At 38.8% G+C, this 15,189-nt stretch overlaps 2 protein-coding genes across 2 annotated transcripts in view; both read right to left on the bottom strand.

Moving 5' to 3' along the window:
* LOC591276 (multidrug resistance-associated protein 4) overlaps positions 1-15,189 on the bottom strand; it is a 64,184-nt gene that overhangs the window by 20,385 nt on the left and 28,610 nt on the right. The window contains exons 16-22 of the mRNA XM_030998242.1: positions 11,590-11,748; positions 10,992-11,060; positions 10,169-10,388; positions 9,846-9,925; positions 8,581-8,731; positions 7,758-7,988; positions 7,202-7,308 (exon numbers count right to left, since the gene is read on the bottom strand). Coding sequence (XP_030854102.1) covers positions 7,202-7,308; positions 7,758-7,988; positions 8,581-8,731; positions 9,846-9,925; positions 10,169-10,388; positions 10,992-11,060; positions 11,590-11,748 — 1,017 coding nt within the window. The remainder of the gene's footprint in view (positions 1-7,201; positions 7,309-7,757; positions 7,989-8,580; positions 8,732-9,845; positions 9,926-10,168; positions 10,389-10,991; positions 11,061-11,589; positions 11,749-15,189) is intronic.
* LOC115929368 lies at positions 152-6,096 on the bottom strand. The gene is made up of 2 exons (XM_030998241.1): positions 5,611-6,096; positions 152-4,873 (listed from the first exon to the last, which is right to left on the bottom strand). Exon 2 carries the CDS (start codon positions 4,858-4,860, stop codon positions 412-414), a length of 4,449 nt encoding a protein of 1,482 aa, XP_030854101.1. The 5' UTR covers positions 4,861-4,873; positions 5,611-6,096; the 3' UTR covers positions 152-411.

Raw genomic sequence — 15,189 nt, 5'->3', positions numbered from 1 at the left:
AGATTTTTGTTCACAAAAGAAATGAAATAAATAAACTCATATGCGCAGTATGCTTTCTAGCACTTATTCCAAGCGTTTACCACATACCATGTATAATCCATGGGGGGGGGGGGGTGCGTTGACCACCACCTCCCCGGATCAGTGTCTGCTTTTCTGATTTGAAGTTAAAGTTGATCACCCATTTTAGTAAACATTCATTCGTTCTCAATAACTAGATAAAACTTGCGTTTCAGCAAAAAAAAACAATTCTTAATTTTCATGACTATATCTCACATCACGGAGATTAGAGCATTGCATGTGGTTGAAATGGATTGCAGTGTAAAAGAAACTTTCATAGTTTTCTCAATTTTCTAAGTATGTGGGATTGTTAAGTGATGTTTAATAATAAAATCGCTTACAGTTTACAATGTTCTATGTAGTACAACTGCACTTGCAAAGTGGTGAGCAGTCCAAATTTGCTTTGCCGCATTTGCAGTTGGAGCAGTCACCTTTGCATGAACATCTGATAAGTTCACGACATGATCTGGAAATCTCTGGAATTGTCATCCAAACTGGTACCCATGACTCTGATATTTTGGTCCAGGCAAAGTCCTTTGGAGAAGGAACCACTGGCTGTGTTTGAGTGCAGGTCGTCCAGATTCCCGCTTGATACACTGCACGGCGGACATGCTGGAGTAGTGCATCCTTGGTGGGTGGCAGTTTGTCCATTGCTCGATTCTTATGGCAGAAGAGTTCCTGTCTTGTCTTGTTGACAGAGTTCAAAGGACTGGTTTTGTCATACAGGATAACAGTCAGTCTCTCGAGCTTTAGGAACGAGTCGTCGTTGAGTTCCAGCATCTGGAAAGGATGGTCGGCTAGAGACACAAATGTCTGTGTGACGTCTTTATAGATCTGCCAGGCCTGCCAAACTGACTTCTTGCCCTTGCCATTGAAAGCAGAGGTTGTGTCACAACCTGAAAATGCGTGGAACATGGGTAATGCACGTGATTTTTGCTGCCCTAGGCTCGAGTAGATGGCGTTGATGTGGTAAAACCTGTAATTCTTGCCCATGCCAAAGGCCACCCAGATGTCAGCCAAAGGTTGAGTTGAAATCAGATTATGGAATGTGCCAGCAAGGATTACTACAACATCTGTGTCCACAGTTCGCACAAGGATAGTCTTTCCCCCGTGTTTCAGAGAATGTAGCACATGAACCACAACTCTAGTGTCCGCCTCCTCGTGATTACAGTTTTGCATGGGGATGCCAGTACCAATGGATGCCACAGATTTCCCGGATGTGACATATACAGCTTTGGCTGGCGGCAAGTTGAAATCCTCAATCTTGGAAGTCAAAAAGGCAAACAGCTCTTTCTTGTTGAGTGGGTCACGGAGAAAGTCCATCCAATTGCCTGGTAGTTTGGTCTCACCCGATACTTTCCTGCGCACACCCTTGCCTCTCTTTTCCCGGGTAGATTCTTTCAAGCTATCTGGAATGTATGTGTCCCACACGACATCCAACCTCATGGCGTCCTGAAGCTGCTTCTCCAGGTATGGGATGAATACCCTGTCTGCATACTCATGGAATGTGCTGACGCTGGTAGTGGGCAGACAGTGTACGATGACGGCACCATCCAGGACTTTGCAGTCATAGGTTGAAGGTGGCTCTGATTGACCAGGTTGCTCAAGACATTTCAGCAGGTCCGACTTCGTGCTGGGCAAATGAAGCTTGTTAAAGTCTGAGAGGGAAGGAGGGAAGGACTGTATCTCATGTGCAAAGAACTCTGCCAAGTCACCTTCCCGGTTCTGCATAGATATGTACAACTGGCCGAAGAGTGCCACGTTGTTTTGAAGCACTTTGATCTTCTTCCCCTGCTTAGATGTTACCTTCCGTTTAGGTTTACTGAATAGTGCTAGAGAATTCCTCTTGATTGGGTCATGGATGGAGTGGCTGCGAACATCAAGCACATTCTTGACAAAGTTCTTGTACTGTTTCCTGCCTGTATCCTCCAATGTGTGCAATGCGGCTACCACTGATTCATCCGCACAGTTGCGACTGTCAAGAGTTACTAGTTCGGAGAAATCATCCAAGAAGGGATTGCCCATTCGTCTGATGGTATCGGAGAGGCTGACAACCTGTCGCTGGAAGGTCTTCTGTGTTGAGAGACCCTGCTCATGATGCTGGAAGTTCTCCGGGATCTCTGTGTCATCATCAGGAAGGTATTCTTCTTCGAATTGCTTTAGCAGCCTGGACATCTCTGGTCCCGAAAGCATCCATCGTCGAAAAGCCACAGGGTTTTCTGTGAGTCCAACAGCTCCACCAGAACCTTTCACGATCTTGTTTTCCTGCTCATGAGCTTGATCAAATGGGATTGCAGAGAATTTGTTTCTTGTCTTGGAAAGGACCCAGTGAGAAAAATTCTCAAACTCATCCTTGATAGTGTCGGGCAGAGACTTCATATCTCTGATGTGAACTGGCATCCACCGTGAGTAGTTCACATGATCCAAGGCAAAGAACAGTGGTGTGAGTTCCTCCAAGACTTCAACATACAAAGGGAAATTCTTCTCTCTGTGAGCCCTGATGAAGATAAGAATGAGGGTTTCATATCTCATGATCAGGTCCCAGTACATGAAAGTAGGACTTCTCTTCTGCATGTTGTTTTTCCAAGCCGTGAAAGATTCTTCATCTTTGGGGCCGTCGCTGTGCATGAAAGCCTCACTCTGAAGATTGTGCAGAGTCAAGACAGTGATTTGGTGGGCGCGCCTAGTTCTAGTTAAGTGTGCTGCCTTCAGATACGAATCGGCCGTGCCAGATGACGCTACCTCTGCCTCTGTGAGGGCTGTGGTCCAGCCAGAACCTTCTAAGACATCCCCAAGTGTGTTCCATAGTGCCATTTCTGTGTGCAGACCTCCTAGCATAACCACATGCACTTTCTCACCATGAGTGTCTGGCCATTTCCACTGTACAAACTTTGCCAAGGCAAACAGAGGCTGGTCAAATGTCGTGACTGGGATTTGTCCTGGGTTCAGAAATTCGACAGCTTGGCTCTCGACATCCATGCCATGCTTAATCATAGCAGGAGTTGCAGACTTCTCATAAAAGAGAGGAAGGAGTGCACATTGTGCTGGAGGGTCTTCTACCGGAGGTTGATTAGAGGCATGATAGGCAGCCCATGAAATAGTATCTCCACTGATGAGTTCTTTTGTCTCTAGAAGTGGCAGTGAATGCTCTACCCAACTGTGTTCCCCTGCTTTGGCCGCATCTAAGCACCTCTCGAGTGGAAACACTTCACTTTCTGGCACCGCAACAGCAGTTGTCTTCAAAGCTGTGGCTGGTACATAGGCGTAGCTATCAGGAAGAGCATGCTTTTCATTTCCAGAAGGTGGTATCACAACAGGTGCTCTGCTCTCGCCAGGTTTGGCCTTGGTAGGCAACTGTAAAAGGCTGATTCCAGTCCCATGGAATGATGTTTTGGAAGTGGTTGAGCTCGGGTTGTGGTCTAGGTTGTCGAGGGCGCCAACAGTGAACACACCTTTCCGGAGGCTAGCCGGAGACACCACTCCATCTTCTACAAAGCGTTCACAGGTAGAAGTTGCGATCCATTCCTCAATCTCCATAATCCTGTCATAAGAAATGCTGATGCCAAAGTGATACAACTGCGTGATGAGCTTCTTGCTTCTAGTCAGTGCATGCATACTGATGCCAATATAGATTGGGAGGGGTGGTTCACGCTCCAGAGTGTGTCTGGTCTTCACAGTGGTATCAGATGACCGTTTCTTTGTATTGTAAGTGATGCACTGGCTGATTGTGAGGCAAGCCTGGGAGTCACGCTTGTCTTGATGTTTTAAGTTGGGACCATTCAAGATCATGGAGACAAGAGACTTGATGCTTGAGGGCAGTGAGTCTTCCTGACATTCTTCCGGGAAGCAACCAGTGAATTTGAAGCCTTGATGGTTAAAGATGTCTTTTCTTATTATTGTAGCAGCATTGGCCAAGATAACAGCGTCTGCTGAGAAGTCTCGACTCGTCAGAGCTTCTTTCAACATATTGTGCATGCCTTCCTTGAAAATGAGTACAGTGTTTTTCCCAGCATACTGTTCTTGTGCCTCTGAGAAGCGTCCTAGCAAACGAACCTTCAGTCTGGTCTTGTTGACTTGTTTCTTGATACCCAGTTCTTTAAGACGAGTCACATACAGATCGTGAACCTCATTCAACTTGAAGAGGAGAGTTCCAGAATCCACAGACTTCTCAATGTAGCTGGTCAGTTCCACAAATGCCCGAGACTCGTTCATTTTTTCATCTGTGTTTTCAGCTGCTTGGCCTGCCTTGCGGGTATGACTACGGTAGCGATTTCTTAGCTTGGTCAGACATGTCAGATGGTATTTTGCCTCCATTGCAATTAGATCTCCCCCAACTATTCTAGCCATAAGCAGGGTATCATTTAGCTCTGTGATCATGTCCCTGATATTTTTGTCGGTATCCAAGGTTGAAACTTCATGGAGAACATTTTCTTCTTCACCTTTCTCACAGAATATACACCTTTGAACATCTAGTGATTTGCGCTTACTGGGCCTTTTCTCTTCACCATCAGGGTTAGGCTCTCTCTTCTTATTTGTCTTTGCCAACTTGGAATTGTTAAACTTTAAATGGCAAGATTTGTGCCAGGAGGCAGAATGAGAAACAAAATTGTCAACAGTTTCATCACTCCCAAAATAGAGTTTCACAGGAAGAGCACCAATATTCCTGAACTGTTCTACGTTGGTCAGGAATGATGTGTAGGCACATGCCTTGTCAACACTTGTCCTAGGACTCTTTAAGGGACACTTCAAGGGTTCAGCAGTGTCGTGCTGGCAAATCACACAGCGATCCCAATTTAGCTCCATGTTTAGTCACACCCTAAAAAGAAACAAATGTATTGGAATACTATGAAAGGTGTCCGAGGCCACTACAATATTTAGTAGGATGTAGGTTCAATGAATTCAGGCTGTTGGCTCATTAATTCATGTCTCATATGTTACCTTCTTTTTTCTGAGCAGAGCTACATATTATGTGTGTATCAAAGTAACACTCGACAAGTTAAGCCTAATGTTCTCCATCAAAATGATGATGAACTATAATCAATCTGTCTAGCCCATTGCCCTGCTTCATCTATACTCATCAATGCTTTGATTTTCTTTCACAACTGTTTATTTAATTATAGACTTTTCACCCTATTAACAATCAATGAGTTCCCTGGCAACATAACACAAAAAGACATGAACTCACAAGCATTCATAAGCACGCCTGTTAAATTTACATACACACACATACAATCATTCATATTCATACCAATCTACCCCTATGCAATTCAACACACTGCACAGTCCCAATTTGGGCGCATGCACTGCCAACTACTCAACTATTATGCAATGTGTATCCAACACACTTACTATGCACACACAGCACATCATTTAAACTTTCTTGACCTTTCCAACTCTAAAATCAGTTTTGTATAGGAGGACACTAAACCACAAAGTTGTCATATAGTCTGTAACTATCAAAGAATGTAACAAGTAAAGAATGATACCTTATCTCTCTATTTGAATAAAGATGTTTATGGATAGAAATCTGATAAAAATAAGGTTTTTTCTTACCTGATACATAATGTGCTGGATTAGTGAACTTCAGATTAAGTAGGTCACAAATGAATGGACAAGAACAAAGAACGCCATCACTCATCAATATGTGCTTAGTGTCTGCTTCAGAATACGTCTTACATGTTAATACTCTTTATAGAGACTGGAAATATCTAAACTCAAACAACAAAAACAGGCAATTATCAGAGTAGTGGATAAATTGAAGGGAAAAAATAAAATTTGTGAACATTTTATAAAACAACACTTCTCAAGGAACTAACGGCTCATCACATTAAGTACCCATTATATATAGGTTTATGGTTCAATAATTACTTTGGTAAAACTGCTTGTAGGTCCATTTGTAGTATTGCAATTTATCCAAAGTTGGATTCAATTTGATCAGTGGCCTCTACACAAATATTTCGTAACCATTTTAACCTTTTTATCATTCACAAATGTCGGCTAACTTGAAAATTCTGTGTTTTACATGATTTTTTCAAAACTTTCGAAAGGGTCCTAGGCTATGATTAGTTGATAGTAACGCTTAGCCACCTGAAATGAGCGTGTTCTGTTGTTAAGACTAATTACTGGCAACTGGCAACATTTTACCCCAGAGTATGCAAAGTATTAAGGTTTAAAAAAAAATCAATGCGGGGGCTCCGAAACAACGCCCCGACCCTCTTCACACGTATGTGATTGTTTTGCCGGGGGCTCCTTCCTTAATATCATTCAGTAGGTCCTAGGAGAGCTCTGTACTAATACAGGCTGTCATATAACCACAAACCAATGTGATATTTCATGATATCTAACACGGGGGCTCTGGTACGACGCCCCCGCCCCCAAAACACACCTATATAAATGTTTTGTTGGGGGCTCCAACCCTAACAGCGTTTACCAGAAATTGCATTCGTGCAAGAAAAAAGTTTTTTTTTTTTTTTTTTTTTTTTTTTTCCTTTATAGTTTTTGGGGGGCTCCGGGATGATGCCCCCGCCCCTACACCCTTATATGAAATTATTGCCAGGGGGTCCTACCCTACTACCTTTCAGTAGGTCCTAAGGAAGCCCTGTACAAAAGCAGGCTGTCGTATAACCACAAACCAATGTGATCTTACATGATATATAATATGGGGGCTCCGGTAAGACGCCCCCGCCCCCAAATCACCCCTATAAACATTTTTTTGGGGGGGGGCTTCAACCTTAACATCGTTCAGAAGGTCCTAAAAAGCCCTGTACCAAAAATTACATTCGTACAACAACAATTCAATGTTATTTTACCTTATATATTATTTAGGGGCTCGGGGATGACGCCCCCGCCCCCACACCTTTATATCAAATTTTTACCGAGGGCTCCTAGGCTATTATCGTTCAGTAGGTCCTAAGGAAGCCCTGTACCAAAAATGGCGCTTTTGTCCGCCGTGTAACGATAATCGATAATTTTGACGCTAAGCCACCTGACTATAAGGAGCATGGATAAAGATATGAAAAGACATAAGAACTGTACTAAAGAAATTTCACTTATTTTTTAACAAAAGTCTCAAATATAGCCTCTTAGAACAACAAACAAGTAGTCTTGCATCGACTCTCTCTCTGGATTATTCTTGTTGAATTACCTGATTCTCTACAAGAGCACTCTGTCTAACACAGAACTGGAAGACACCTCCTAGGGCAACACAGTTGGTCAGGATGAGACCCACTTGACCACCGTCCAAATTCAGATCTGAAAAGAGCATATCAAAAGTGTGTGTGTGAACGTTGTTAAACCCGTTCATCTTCCTTTTGAGTCTTCTTCGTCCATTTGAGTACATCCCTCTTTACATAGTATTGTCGTACTATAACTGGGGTGTGCAGGTGGACCACTACACTGGGGTTTCCCCTACTCATATACGAATAGTGCAGTGGGTTCTTAACTTGCAAAGGTAGTGACTCTTCTCTACAAGGGGCCTCCATTTAACGTCCTATCTGAGGGACAGAGCGTTTTCCACTTAATATAGCCTGCAACTATGAAACAAGGGGAGGGGCACGTTTACACACAACGCAGGCTTCAGTCATCTGCCTGGTTGGGATTCGAACCCAAGATCTTTGGTTCGACAGGCAGACGCTTTATCGACTGAGCCAAGGGGGGCTGGTAATTTTATGTCTGCAAATGATTTCTGGGCAGTAACTTACATTCCTGCAAACCAACGCAGATGAAAGCGACGGATGAAATAAAGACCGCAACGAGGAGATCCAAACGAAGACCGAACCATCTATTGGTGGCGATGTACATGAACCAGGCCTCGGAATGATGGTCCTGATATGTGTGGAACTGATGCACAAACTCCCCCTCTTTCTTGTAGGCCCTGATGGTCCAGAGACCCTGGAGGGAGCCAGTCGTGTGGGAGAAGACTGGACTCCGAGCTGAAAAGAAGAGGAGACCAAACCAAGTAAATAAATAGATAGATAAGATAGATCAATAGATGGAGCAATAAATAGATCAATTGAAAGCTAGATATACAGATAGAGGTATATAAAGAAGAGGTGACGAAACCAAGTAGATAATGGATAAATAGATAGATCACTCACAAAAAAAGATTGATAGATAGATCAATAAATAGATTAATTGACAGCTAAATATACAGAAAGTTGATAGATAGTCAAATAGATCTGCGAATGGAGAGATAGATATATAGATAGATATATCAATAAATAAATCAATAGATTGATCAAGTAATAAAGATATTACTTGTAGTAATATATGATTTAAAACACAAACATATCCACAAATTTTGATAAAGGAACAAAAAGATAAATGGATCAATCAACATATCAGGCTCAGCTCAAGAAGAAAAACTTTTTTTTTTTTAAATGTGCCTTGCTTAAATTCACTTATAATCAAGAATAATAGAGGGTGGGGTGACCACCAAGCCCCCCCCCCCCCTTGCGACTATAATGGCTATTGGCACAGGCAGATTGATAGATAGATCAAAAGACAGAGAGAAAGAATTCTCACTTGTTCCATCGAGTCTCTTGACAGCAGTCGTAGCTCGTAGGGAATATTTGGTGAGTAGCATGAGGATGATGAAGAGAGGGAGCGCTGCAAAGACGGTGAACCAGGCCATCACCAAGGTGATCAGCACAGTACCCAGAATCTGGAGAGATATCTGCAAGGGGAAAAAAGAGGATGCCACAGATAATAATATGATTTTCATCGTGCATAATAATAATTTTCTGCTTTTATATAGCGCTTAATACTTCTATGATGTCTCCGAATGCTTTACAAATAGATTATTACCCTGGTCATTGGATTCAATACTTGCCCACACACACTGTGTGCACAATCCTACAGCCAGGCATTACTTGATGCTCAAAAACTGTTTGACCAACAATGACGGTCGCATCCTTCCGGGTACCCATTTAACACCTGAGTGGAGAGTAGCAAACGCAGGTTAATATCTTACCAAAGGATATTAGTGCCGTGTCAGGATTCAAACCCTCAACCTTTGTGTCTCCAGTCAAGCACTTTATACCACTTGGTCAAGACACTCCTACATGGCATAGGCCTACATATTGATTTTTTTCAACACATTGTGAATACATACCTACTGGCTATATTTCATAAACATTCACAAATATTCCACATCCATGCAGGTACTCCATGTACAGTTGTACTGCATGTACATGTGCTCAAGGGACAATTTCTCCGAGTTCAATATCCTGCACTATCAAACCAAAGTCCTAACTTCAACCCTGGAATAGACACTATACCTAACCCTGAATCTAAAATGAAGTCAACGTACAACCCTAACTCTAACCCTAAACCATACCATATTAACTATATATACCGGTATTCCAATATTGATAAATCAATTGTAACTGTGTTTTATGTTTGGAATATGCAATGAGCCTTTTAATTGTACACATGACCGATTCAGCCATTGGGCTACGACACATGTTTTTGATAAACCTTGAATTTAATTGAATTGAATAAACCTATAACTTTGACAGAATTCTAGGAAAGAATCTGAAAGAATAATGGAAGAAATAAAAGAACAACTGGAAAGAAGATATTCTCTGGGTATTTTCCCACGGTGAGCGACTATTCATGATTGAAGGCTTTTGGTAAAAGCATGTAGTAGCCTTACTGAAAAGGCTGTTGATATATTCTTTCGCCAATGATACCTGCTTATGGAAGAAAATTCTGCTGACACGAGGATATATCAAAAGCCTGAAGCCATGAAGAGGAAATTAGTTTCATTCCATTAACGACTATTTTACCTGTATGAAGTCAAAGAATGTAAGCGGCAGCTGGTCATCCATGATACCTATGTCTTTGGTGAAGCGATTCTGGATTCTTCCTATAGAACACAAAGAAAATGAGGGATACGTAAAGATAAACTTAAAGGTACTACATCCCATTTGCAGGCCAACATTTTTTTTAAGGTTAAATTCCAACAGCATTTGAAAGACAATACTAATTAAGAACTTCCCTCAGAACGAAAGGGCTTGAAAATGGCTTCAAGTGGGAAAATAACGACCATTAGTTTTTGAATCGACCTTAAGTAATTGTAATCACCTAAGTAATAGTCTGATTAACATACCTGTAGGGGTGGTGTCGAAGAAGAGAATGGGGGCTCTTGTCACACAACCGAACATGCGATTGTGGAGGGTCCTTGCCGCGTTGATCATGACCTGGAATGTGACGAAAGCTCGAATGATTCCAAACAGCATGGTGCCGCCCACCAAACCACCGTAGACACCGGCAGATTGCTCTACAGTCAGGTTCAAATTGGAGAAGATGGCGTAGTAGAAGTTGTCCAGCTTCAAAACAAAAAAGGAAAAACAAGGCATAGAATTAACTTCAAATATTTCTGCAATGAGAGTACTTTTTGGAGAAGTACATATATCTCATACATAGTAATTATATATTATGTACTATTAGGACTGTTGTTTTAGCTATAAAAAGAAATACAGAAATGACAGATTGCAGAAATAACTTTAATTTATATTCTACGATTCTATTGCTTTTTCATATACATCCTATGTTGTTAAGATATATTTATTTATGTTTTCTTTAAAAAGCAGAGTAGAACCATTCAATGCCACAGAGGGCCTGATTCAAAAGGGCTCCCTGCTATGAAAAAAATATTACAAAATTAATTAGAAAACAGAAAAAAATACAAGGTAAAGATAATGAAAACTTTACAATGAAACGAAAAGACAAACCAAAGCTATGTGATTAATACAAAGCAAAAGAAAAAGAAAAAGAAAAAAAAGGGTAATAAATTAAAGTGAAATGAGTAAAATAGTAATAAGCTTTGAAACAGTCATACAGGTGCCGTGGACTGAAGATTTGATTTTAAATAAATACCATTTTATCGCTTGAAACAGAAGTGTTGGAATGAATGAAAGATCTCAACTCACCGGCTCATGATTAGCTTCTTCGAAGTCTGCCCAATAACCGACCCAGAAGTCTGCCAACAGATACATAACCTTCAAAGGAAAATAAACAAAAGGGTATCGTGGTTAACAATAACTATTGTAGTTTTGTACTACACCTTTTATTGATGTTCCATTTTTTTTAAATTTACTGCATTGCTACGTTATAGGTTGTTATGTTCTTATCATCATTTGTATTGATTTGTGGAGAAGATATATTGAATAAAATTGACTTACATATTAAAACAATTAATTCAGCATGCTCTGGTATAGACTTGGAAACGCCCCTCAAAAAATTAAATGGAAGCTCTGATTACCAATTATGTGAAAGAATATGTTTTGACTAATATGTGATGATAACAAATTTGCTGGGTAACCGCCTACTAATTGATATATTTGGTAAATTATCATATCGATCCGGCCTGGATAGATATCGGGAATGCACTTCAACTTTGAACATTTTGGCAAATATTTCTGCTTTTTTGCGAATTTATGTTGAAGTTTTGCCATCAAAATACGATAATTCAGTAGTCAATAAGTTAATACAACGTTAAACTGGTAATTTGTTAATATTTCCACAGACCTGTGCTCCTAGAAGAAACAGGATCATCCAGAATAGAACGAAAGGATTTCCACCGGCTCGGAAATACCTGATGTATGTATTATAGGTGATGCTTCCTGTTTGAGTGGTCTCCTTCTTGAAAAGCTTACCAGTTTTAGTTGTGGTGGTTATTTTACCCGACTGTTAAGAAAGAATAAATGCTTGTTAGTAAGCAACCTGACGACTTTAGGTCCTCTCCGAGAGACCTGGTAATGAGGATTAATGCCATACCAAAGGGCACTAGCGCATCGACTTGGTTTTGAACCCGGGTCACCGGATTATGAGACCACTGCTCAACCAACTGAGCTATCTTGCCTCCACAAATCGATTTCTACACATCTTTAAAAAAAACATCAATCAATCACAAATTCATGTACATGTAGCTTGACATAGTCTAGGACAAGAAATATTCTAGCTTACATGTTTTTCTCCTTCTCTTTCTCTTGTCATATTTTCAGTTTAATAACATTCATATTATTTTCTGGGTGTTCTAATCTTCTACTTATATCAGGAGTGATAGTGAGCACCTTAACCACCCCACTCCCTCCCCCCCCCCCCTTGAGTAAAAAAAAAAAAAAAAAAAAAGGATTCAGGGAAGAAAAATGGCACTGTACAACATTCCCTCCCCCCCCCCCCCCCTTTCGAGTAGAAAATTGGGACAAATTCGGAAAAAATAGGGAAAAATAGGGAAAAATATGGAAAAAAGGGGTAAAATTGGGAAGAAAAAAAAAATCAGGAATCTGGAAAATAAATAAATCAGGAAAACGATTTATATCAGGTAATTATCAGGCCTGTAATATTCAAATCTCATATTTTTTAAAACTATATTAATGATATATGGTACTGGTTTTTTTAACTTATACCAAATGTGTCCACAAATGGGTCCAAAATGAAATTATGTTTACTCACTTCAAACTTCTATTTTTAGGATCAGGACTAATCATATTTTTGAGAAATGCAAATTCTGGACCTTAATCTATCTCCTTATTTATTTACCAGATATGTATACTTTGAGTTTTTACAATTTTATTGTGAACTATAGCATAACTTATAACTGTGATATTAAACTCATTTGCTATTAACTACACCTTTAAATATGTTGGGTCTTTAAGAATATGTTTCAGAGATTATTCATGCAAATTTTTGAGTTTCTATCTTGAAAAATACAGATTTTGTGTCCTTTGAAAGTGAAAAATAGCTCCAAATTAGGGTTTTGACAATAAAAAGTTTTTATTTCATTAGGTAAAATGCTTTTTTCTTAGGTCAAACTTATTTTATTATAACAACTGATGATCTAAGTTAAATACATCCAAAAAAATTGGGGAACCAGTGCATTGCCTAATAATTTTCATATGTCACACCACTGGTGTTTCGGACGTTACACACTGTTAACATCATAACTTTATTCAAGTTAATTGCTTTTCTTTAGGTATTATTGACCTAAGTTACATTAATTGTTTGCAGAAAAATATTTCTTTAACATTTATTGAAAAACTTGTGTAGTTTTAATTAGTTTTGCACATACACCTAGTTTGTCTTCATCGACTACTCAATTTATGTAAGGTATACTGTTCATTTCAGGAACGTGTAGTTAAAAATGCTTATGTGATCTAACAAAGTGAAATATGGAGCTAATAGCAATTGTAGTCATCACAACTCCTAGAAAATTCAGTTACAAACATACTCTCTTTTGCAGGTTATGAACAACAGTGTACAATATATGCTATAGTTTGTTTCGGATGTTACAAGATGTGAACATTTCAATCAGATCATCAATTTCTTCAAACTTTACAACATAGATGTTTAATCGGCTTGCTTTGTACTTTGCCTAAAACTAGATTCATGTAGTGTGTCATTTAATAATATCACTATCACATACATGTACAGTGTGTACAGTGTAAGCAAAACATTACAAAAATACTTTTAACAAATAAAAGTATATAAAAGTATCCCCAGCCATTTAAGTAATAAGAAATATGGGAATCCTAATTCATTGTACATCCCGATATTCTTGCATAAATTTGAGGAAGTTACTATATCTTTAGGATCATGAAATGATCATTAACATGTACATTTTGTTATGAGGGTCAAGCATTTGAAAAGTATTTGTACGTAAGGCTAGTACATTTGAGGGTAGTTCATCCAATGAAAGGATAAAATTATAAATTAATTAATTTTGAAGAGGCTACACCTTATTTTCATGTTCACGCTTTAATTACCCCCACAAATTGGTAATCCATTGTCTTGTCATTTGGAAATTTGGCAGATCTACAGCTATGTCAACATTATGTTGTACAAGTTTCTATAATAGGTATCGGATACCGATTACTGATTATTGTTTTATAATGGAAGCCTTTGTGCTCATCAATTGTACATGTATGCAACCAATAAATGTGTAATGTAGTTTGCAAGCCAATTTCATAAAATTGCTTGATAAATTGTTATCATTATTAAGTGTAAATGCCAATTCCAGTTTTGGATAATGGCAGTATTAATCCTTTCTACATAGATTAGTTACATGTACTGAGTGCCCTTTTTAAAATGTATTTTCAGATGAAAATACATATTTTTCATAAATTTGTTAGAAAAACATTTTAATTTGCTTGATTTTTATCAACTTCATATACCTGTATCATATCCATGTCATGACCATGCACACTGGGTATTGCTTAAGTGGGTGATTTTTATTTTTGTAACCTACCAGATGGTGTAAATTGACCATACAATCTTGGGTTATATAACATCATTTGGAACAACCTCTATAAAAATGAAAACCTCATGATTTGCAAACACACACCAATGTTTATAGCAAAAGGAGAGGTTGAACAAATGAAATTTGCTATTCTCACATCTATCATTGCCCCTCATTTGAACTAGTTAAAGTATGAAAATGTCTGTTAACAGTTTAATGTAACGTCCGAAACGTGCTAACAGCATACCAGAAAGTGCTGTTAAAGTGTCTGAATATTTGTTATGAGTCACTTTTGTTGAGATTTTTTCTGATAAATTACAATTAAGGATATACTGAAGCAGTCAGCCATGCCTTGCATCACAAAGTGTGGCTTCAATATTTTATGTTTTATAAGTCAATTTTGCAGAAAATTTAGATATTTTACGGATTATTTGATTTTTGGCATCATATTTCTACACATTTTTATATTTAAATCTGAATAAAATCATCAAAATAGTGCTTTTAACAGGAGTGTCCATTGTGAAATGGTAACTTGCAGATATGATCGAAAATTAGGTGAAATTTGTCGACTTTGTGTTAACAATAAAATTGTGTAACGTCCGAAACACCATTCTTGTGATTACAAAAAAATAATGGATTTGAAAGACCTGATTTGTGTTTTGACTTGTGTTAAGACTCATAATAATTTATTTCATAATGATTTATTCACTCTAGATACCTTAAAATATGGATTATTATCATTTTATTGGTATTTTTTGTTTCGGACGTTACATTTGTTTCGGACGTTACAACTGTTAACGGAAAAGTGGTTTTAACTATAAAATAGTATTGTAGTAATGTATTGCAAATTTCTTTGTTTTGGTGGGTAGCTGCCATGAGATGTTAACAAA

The sequence above is a fragment of the Strongylocentrotus purpuratus genome, unplaced genomic scaffold (genome assembly GCF_000002235.5).
Source record: "Strongylocentrotus purpuratus isolate Spur 01 unplaced genomic scaffold, Spur_5.0 spur5_scaffold_4, whole genome shotgun sequence".
NCBI classification, from domain to species: domain Eukaryota; kingdom Metazoa; phylum Echinodermata; class Echinoidea; order Camarodonta; family Strongylocentrotidae; genus Strongylocentrotus; species Strongylocentrotus purpuratus.
Note: the sequence above shows the minus strand (reverse complement) of the source record. Positions and strands in the feature narration are given on the sequence as shown.